This window comes from Glossina fuscipes, unplaced genomic scaffold (assembly GCF_014805625.2).
Source record: "Glossina fuscipes isolate IAEA_lab_2018 unplaced genomic scaffold, Yale_Gfus_2 112, whole genome shotgun sequence".
Lineage (NCBI taxonomy): Eukaryota > Metazoa > Arthropoda > Insecta > Diptera > Glossinidae > Glossina > Glossina fuscipes.
Genome location: NW_023998455.1, coordinates 2,239,878 through 2,248,445, shown reverse-complemented (window position 1 = coordinate 2,248,445; position 8,568 = coordinate 2,239,878). Strand labels below are relative to the sequence as shown.

The 8,568-nt window shown below is 38.3% G+C and overlaps 1 protein-coding gene across 1 annotated transcript in view; it reads right to left on the bottom strand.

The window, feature by feature from the left end:
* Positions 1–4,019, bottom strand: part of LOC119639246 (flagellar attachment zone protein 1) — a 5,234-nt gene extending 1,215 nt beyond the window's left edge. Inside the window, exons 1-5 of the mRNA XM_038036531.1 lie at positions 3,822–4,019; positions 3,679–3,756; positions 2,832–3,623; positions 1,960–2,115; positions 6–1,136 (exon numbers count right to left, since the gene is read on the bottom strand). Coding sequence (XP_037892459.1) covers positions 6–1,136; positions 1,960–2,115; positions 2,832–3,623; positions 3,679–3,756; positions 3,822–4,019 — 2,355 coding nt within the window. The remainder of the gene's footprint in view (positions 1–5; positions 1,137–1,959; positions 2,116–2,831; positions 3,624–3,678; positions 3,757–3,821) is intronic.
* Positions 4,020–8,568: the final 4,549 nt, after the last annotated feature.

Here is an 8,568-nt window from a genome sequence, read left to right as displayed (position 1 = left end):
GGTGCGGGTGCAGGTGCGGGCGTGGGCGGTGGCTTTTGTGCTCCTAATTCCTTCAAACTTTTCTCCAGTTTTTCTTTCTCACTTTGTAATTTGGCATTTTCGCTAGTCAATTTCGCATTCTCCGCTTGCAGTTTCGCATTTTCGCTTGCCAATTTCGCATTTTCGCCTGCCAGCCTAGCGTTTTCACTAGTCAATTTCGCGTTCTCTGCTTGCAATTTCGAGTTCTCCGCCTTTAAGTTGGCATTTTCCGCTAACAATTTAGCATTCTCAGCTTTCATGTTAGCGTTCTCCGCGATCAATTTGGCATTCTCTGCCTTTAAATTAGCATTTTCGGCTGTCAATTTATTGTTTAGGTCCGTTAATTTAGCGTTTTCAGCTTTTAGGTCATCCAATTCAGCTTTCATTTTAGCTTTATCCGCTTCCAATTGATTAACAAGATCCTTAAGTTTCTTAATTTCATTGTCGCGATCTAGAAGATCTTTTTCCAATTTCTCGTTGTCTTGTTGACATTTTTTTAATTTAGCTAAAGCATCTTCTAATTGCTTTCTCAGGTCATCAATAATTTTTTGATCGTCTCGCGAATTGATAGCATTGACCGCCGTTGCTAATTGATTATTTTTCAACTGTATATCGCTTATGTCTTTAACCAATTTCATGGTATTATCTAAGCCTTTACCAATATCTTTAGAATCTTTTGCATGTTTCTTCATTTCATCTTCCATGGCGTTCAATCGTTTTAACATGTCCGACATTTTCTCATTACAATCTTTAAGGCTTCTATTTAGGCGATCATTTTCGCCTTTGGCATCAGCCAGTTCTTGCTGAAGCCTTCTATTGAGTTCTTCCAATTCCTTTAAACGCTTTAAAGCATCGGCACATAACTCTTCACAATTCATATCCTTGGTAAGATCCCTTTCCATTCCCCTAGAGCGATCGTTTGCTTCCTTTAATTGCTTTCGTAAAAGTTCTAATTCCGCAGCGCAACCATCATCGAGCTCGCTGGGGTACTGTTTCCTGCTTGTTTCTAGTTCTTTGGCAATTTCACTAATAGTAGCATGAGTGTAGAAAGCCAAATCTTCAGCATTACGAGCGCATAAACTAACATTTTGACTGGCTTCCAGTTCTACAACAACTCCCTGTAAGAAATAAAAGGTAGTCGGACCATGCTTACAATCCTTAAGTTATATAAGTATCTAAATCAATGAAACAAATGTGAAGGTCAATACTCTTCTACGATATTATTAGCCGATATGTTTTCTAAATTAATAGATATATAGAGAAGAGTTTACTGAAAGGACGATCATTGCTACGGAAATTAAGACGACAGGCGGACGAATGAACAACGTCAACCGAATGCAGTTTAATTAGCACATGAAATTGTTCCTCCTTTTCGCTTTTCCAACTTGGCCTCAGTTTTGTGTCGACTGCGAAATAAAAATGCGATGGTCAAGAAAAAAACAATTTATCATGACCTTCGATTTTTTTTTTCGTTTGATTTATAAGATACTTTCCCTTTGGCATAGACGTACTTTTCGTTTGATCTAGAGGTAACCTTCATTTGACCTAGACGTACCTTTTTTTTAACTTAGGTCTATTTTCCGTTGCAAATAGTGGTACTTTTCACTTGACTTATGAGATACTTTCCTTTTGGCCTAGAGATAAGTTTCGTTTAACGTAGAGAAACTTTCCATTTGACCTAGAGGTACTTTTATTTTGACTCATATTTACTTTTCTTTTGGACTAACAGATAATTTTCGATTTTCCCTAGGGATACTTTTCGTTTGATCTATACTTTTATGATTAGTAACCGATCACAATGCCAGGATATACCCATAAGTGCGGTTACGAAAGAATTGCCGTCCCATAAAGGCATCAATTTTACTTGATAAACCCTCTCCATTATAAGCATGACCATGAATAATTTGGGTTCTTTCACTTTGAGTAAATTGCGATACTCACCATTAGTTGTTTGTACTGACAGTCGTAGTCGCATATAGCCATATCACGTTTTAGCATTTCCTTATTTACCATGTCCAGTTCACGCTCTAACAGTTCTGCTCGTTGGGCCTGGCATTTTATTGGCACAAAGTCTTCCTTTAAAGATTCCAATTGATTCTAAAGAAGAATCAAAAGAAGACCAAAGAAGACGGAAGAGTCAAAAAGAAAATTATTAATATATTTCACTATTTCTTAAACTTATCCGCTAACAGGACTGAGACAAATCTGAAATAATCGACTTTCAATTACTTGTCTTAATTTTGTTTGTTTTTCGATTTCCTAAATTGTCTTAAAAGTACAATTTAAATGGGATGTCGATCCTCTTTACTCTTGACCCTAAAGCTTGTAAAAATTAGAAAACTTACTGAAACACAATGCTTTGTTTTTCCTTAGTAACAATTATCAATGACGAATAAGTGACTACCGTTCAATAGGTTAACACTCCGGAGCTAACATGTAAGAAGATTCAGCAGAATATATTAAACGCCCTATATAATTTCTTTAGTCTATTCGGTCAACAACACTAATATATATAGAAATAAATATTAAATAATATATAAATTAATATTAATATACATATGTATATAAAGATCGTATCAATATTAAATTCAATATCGTACTGAATTATCTTTTCAAAAAGCTCGTAAGATATTGGTTGCCCGCAAACGGATAGAATAACCTCAAACATTTGGCCAAGATCCTTCCCATAATCTAAATAGAATAGTATACCAGCCAATCAAAGTTTAATTTTGATATGAATCTTTTTCAATTATCTATAAATTCTCCCGAAGCGTTTAAAAATCATCCATAATTCTATTCAATTGAATTATTACCACTAAAAATTCTTCTCGATAACAAGCCTCTTGCATTTGATCCTCATAATATTTTTGTAATTTTTCCATCTCTGCCTCCATGCTGGTAGTATATTTCACTTGGTTTTCTAAATCTTTATTTAAACTTTTTTCTTTCTTCCTCATTTCACCAACTTGCTGATTAACAAGCTTCATCTTCTCACGGAGATTATTACGTTCACGCATTATAGCCATTATGTTTTCGGCATCTTGATCGGATATACCTTTGCTTGGGCAACGATTTTGTTGAGTTTCTTGTTTCAATTTATGATAATCATCTTCGATATCCCTAAGCAGACTGCACTCTTTACGCAATTTATCAACTTCTTGTTGTAAATAGTTTACATCTTTACTCTGTTCAGGTTCCGTTGTAATATTTTCTAATGTAACACGATTACTCAATTTCTCTATTAAACGTTTAATATAATTATTTTCTGCCTGTAAAATTTCGTTAGCTTTAATCATATTTTCAATCTTTTTATGTATTTGTAGCATTTCTCTTTCATCGCTTTTACTCAATTTTCGAGCATTTAACAATTGTTTCACTTTGTTATCGAAATCTTTAGCGGTGCTCGCATCCAATTTGGAGGTTAAAATCTCTTTGATTTTGTTATTCTCCTCGGTAGCCGACTGCAGACGTTCATTAGATATATGCAATTCCTTTTCTAGAGTTGTATTCGCATTAAGCAATTTCTGATAGTCTGTTAATTGAGTATTGGCGCATGCAAGTAAACTGTCGCCTGCGGCAATTGAGCCCAATTGAACAAGTAAACTCTGTGAAGTAAATGAAAAAAATAGATGGAGAAAAAGGATAGCATCAAACGTCTACCTCATTGGCAATGCCAGTTTCCATAGACTTTCCTTTAACTTTGATGTCACATTCCGCCGTCATAGGTTTCCGGGCAGGCTTCAGATAATGATAATATTATATGACATTTTTCGAATTTAGAATATAATTCCTGGTAATCTCACCATAACGTCTCCAGTCACTAAATCTGCAAGAAATTTGGCTTGTGTCTTTTTGTCCAAGGCCCAAGAACGTTCATCAATGCCCATATCGTAACTTCTCAATTTCGCACAAGGCTGTACAGGAGGTGATTTATGCTCATCTGGTACTTCCTCATCCATGTATGGAACATAAAAGAAATCCTTTTGAGTGGAAAATGCCATTGTTATAACGGTTCTTTCAAACCAGTTTCACTTCGATTTTTTTATCTCCGTCCTATCGCCCGCCGGGACAATAAGCGGCTAAGTTTGTGTTCTAGTTGAAAATAAAGTGATGTCCCTTTTCTTCTCTTATCTAAGAACAATAAATTTTTATTGCAATACACCCCAATTGGCTTTTTAAAGGAAATATCAAAAAAACAGTTTTCGAAAATATATATATCTTGTTAGTTTAAAAAACAAAATTGTTCCCTTTTTTCTCCTCTAGATAAATTTGAAATATGATTCAAGTGTACGTTTAAAGAAAATGCTAGCAAGATAAATTGACAAATTTCAATATTGAGTAGTAATCAATATTTATTTGAAGATTTCGAAACGAGTTTGTAATTATTGACGGATGTCTATACAGCAAAAAACACCCGTAGTGATCGTAGACATCGTAGTGATGGATGGAAGACAAATAAAAACGAATAAAAACATTATAGCCGTTCAACGACGCTATTACATACCCTGCGCTACATTGTCTAATATAGTTATTCGCTCCTTTTGGTAATAATACATCAAAACGTACACACTACTGTCACATAAAGCGATAATTGTCATATTGTAAGGTTAGATTTTCCCTCCATATAAGAGTTTGCGTTTCGCGATAGTGCCTATACAAATGGGGGTCCAGAAAAATCGACTTATTTGCTGAAACGCTACTATAAATTGATTATACCATACACGACTTGCGATATGTGGTATATTAAGTTAGTGCGGACATATGTAACATTCAGAATGGCCTCATATATGCCCTCTTTTCTTATACCGAACGATTCAGAAAATTATTCTATCTATCTAAGCTTGTCTGTCTGCCTGTCCAACAGATATCTGTTCATGTAATTTGTGTTCAAGCTACAGGTCGTAATTTTTGGGACATTTTGTTAAAGTACGGTACATTGGTTTACATTTTTTGTACATTTTTTGGACCATTCCCCATAGCACATCCTATTTTGGCGATTTTCGTTATTTGTCGACAAAACTTACTCTGTAATTGTATTTAGATATTCTAAATTGGTATGAAAAACTTGGATCGGATTGTTTGAATCTTCTCTCATATAACCGTTTCCACAAAAACGGAAATTTTATATGGTAAGAAGGTCGAATTTCTAACATTACATGGTCAAAAGTCAGCTCATAATAGTAAAATGACAAAAAAATCTTACCTTACCACATCATGAAACGTAAACTCCTATATGCCAAAAAAGCCTAATTGTTAACTTTATTGTGATTTATTGCAGTAATTAAATACAAAAATGAAATGGACCTAATTGGAACCACATAAGTGTATTTCGTGAACATCAATCTTCAGGAAAAGTTTAATTTTTAATGTTTCAGCATAAAAATGATTCCATAGTAGCAAAATAATCCAAAAAAAATATTAACAGCTGGGAATTTGAATTTGCTATCACTAAAATAAAGTGTACTTTTTAACTTGTTATTACCTAAATGAGCGAATAATTTATAGATTCATAGTTTGGTTATGAACATTTACAACGGGACGATTGCGGTGTAAGCCACCAAATTGCGTGAGTGAGAAATGTCGTGAAGGCAATAGATAATGATATACAAATTAGAGTCCAGGGAAGTTGAATGACGTGAAATTATACTCCAGAGTTACCAAACGCAAAAAATACTTGAACCGACATCTACACGAGTAGTCCACACGAAAAAATTTAAAAGTTAACTGATGTTGGTAATCACGTATTACAAATTCAGTTTTCGCTGTTGTAGTCAGTTATTTGGCTACAACTGCTAAATGCAAAAGCGTTAGTTAACTTCCAATTAGGTGAATTGAATATAAAAAAAAGACGTCACCAAATTAATTACGATTATCAACAATCAATAAATTTTTTATTTTCAAATTTCATATACATTTACTTCACACGTATAGCACTTACTTATTCGATTACATACATAATAGTTTTGCTGAACTATCTAAAAAAATTTTAAAAAAATTATGTTTCGAGTAACAAATATTTTAAATTAACATAGGATATACAATTGAGGATTTCTTTACAAATACAAATCGTAGTAAAATAACTTTTCAATTGTCGTGTTGTCTCAAAGTTAGCAATAACAACAACTTCACTAAATTCCAGTTTGGTCATAACTTTCAATTAAATTGAAAAATGTGAGCAAGTTGAAATGTAGTGAAAGTTATTACCAATATGAGCCAGCATTACAAAAGTAGATGGTAGACTCATATTTAATAATCGTCGCGTGTTACAAAGCGGGACTGCAAAGGCAAATATTGATTGATTATAATCAGGGTAAAAAGAATTATTTTTTTACGTAGTACCTTTAATTTTATAAACTGTTTTGTGGAACGGCTCCGATGGGACGAACTGGATCGAAAGGTGCTGCTAAGAAATGAAAATTCTTAACTTTTTCGAGTATGAACGAGATACCTATTCGACGTTTCACCAAAAGAATCGCGTCGGGCTAAACATGATTTATAAGGCATAGCTCTAAGCCCTTCTAAATATCCTTTAGCATCCTCAATATCACGTTCTAATTTAATAACTATAAAAAATATATACATTAAAAATTGATTAAATAATAATTTAAATATTTACCCTTCTCCTTAAAATCGTCCTCAGAGTTGTTACAACACAACTCGCTTTTGCAGCAACAGCATTTTTGTTGCTCTTCTCCTTTATTTTTACTGATATGATCGCTCTTTAAACGATCACATATGCAGCCCAATATAGACTTTACTTCGGGTGTATGTTCGTTTACAATCATATCTAGCAAGCAACCCGGTAAAATTTGATCGGCCCGAGCATATAGCTTTTTGTGCACATAGGCCAACTCACGAAATGATAACGTAGCAATTCCATAATGGTATAGTTTGTGGGCAATACTATATAAATTGCTTCTCGGATTGACTAAACGACAAAAACAGAAGCCGCACTCTTGTATGAACTCGTCTAAAATCTTACGTAAGTCCCTCTCAAAATAGCTTCCTACGCCGCGCATTTTTCCAACCGTTTTTTCCACAAATGCGTCAAGGTGAGCTTCATCTCCTGGCTTGGGTTTAATAACTTTTTTTCCCGACACTAATGCTGATGGTGCTAACCCTCTACGTCCTGTCTTTTCTCCCGATTCTGCCGATTCATGGATTGCTAGTGCAAGTGGTGACGTTGGCATTCTTGCTGACCCAGGTACACCTGGACGTGTTTCAGGTCGCCCTGATCCAGGCGATACTGCCCGGAATCCAGCTTCTTGAGGACCCAAAGCCCCCGGTTCGCCTGCGCCAACTCCCCACGTTCTAGCACCTTCTAATCCTGGACCCCCTGCGCCAGCTCCCCACGCTCCGGCACCATCTAACTCTGGTCGTCCTGTGCCAGGTCCCCGTGCTCCTGTGCCCCCAGTTCCTTCCCCTGCACCAGGGCTCCATGGTGTAGGGCCTCCTGTTCTTGGCTGTTCTACTCCCGGACCTCCTGCACTTGGTCCCCGCGTTCCAGGACCCGCCGCTCCAGGTCCTACTGTCTGCGGTTGGTCTGTGCCAGGCCGTTCTGCTCCTGCACCAGGACCCCACTGCCCAGGGCCTCCTGCTCCTGGTCCACCTGTGCGAGGTTGCTGTTTTTGTGGGTCTGCTACTGTAGGGGCACCAACAACAACTGCGCCTCTAGTTGCTCCACTAGTATCAGGCGCCCCTGTTGCAGGTGCGCCTCCAGGTCTGATTGCTCCTAGTAACGCTTCCTCAGGCTTTCCTGCACCTGGTCCTTCTTCTCCACGTCTTGCTGAGCTAGGTCCCCGTTCTCCAGGTCTTCCTGCACCAGGTCCCGCTTCTCCAGGTGGTCCTGTTACACGTGCCTCTGTACCAGGTTCCCTCGTTGCAGGTGATCCTGTTACCCGCCCTCCAGGTCTGGCTGCTGCTAGTAACTCTTCCCCAGGTTTTCCTGCACCAGGTTCTTCTTCTCCAGGTCTTGCTGAACCAGCTCCCCGTTCTCCAGGTCTTCCTGCACCCGGTCCCGCTTGTCCAGGTCCTCCTTGTTCCCGTAGCCCACGTCCACTTAATGCAGTAGGTTCTGTTACACGTGCTTCTGTACCAGGTTCTCTCATAGCAGCTGGTCCTGCCGCACGGGCTCCAGGTCTGACTGCTTCTGGTAACTCTTCCCCAGGTTTTCCTGCACCAGGTCTTTCTTCTCCAGGTCTTCCTGCACCAGGTCCCGCTTGTCCGGGTCCTCCTTCTTCATGTTCACGTAGTCCACGTCCACTTACTGCAGGCGGTCCTGTTACACGTGCTTCGGTACCAGGTTCTCTCATTGAAGGTGGTCCTGCCACACGGGCTCCAGGTCTTCCTCCTTCTAGTAGCTGTTCTCCAGGTTTTCCTGCACTTGCTCCTCCTTCTTCAGCTCTCTCGTCTTTAGGTCCTGCTTGGCCAGGTCCCACTTGCCCAGGTCCCCGTGGTTCACGTTCACTTATTGCGGGTGGCCCTGTCACACGGGCTCCAAGTTTGCCTGCTCCTAGTGGCTCTTCTCCAGGTTTTCCCGCACCTGCTCCT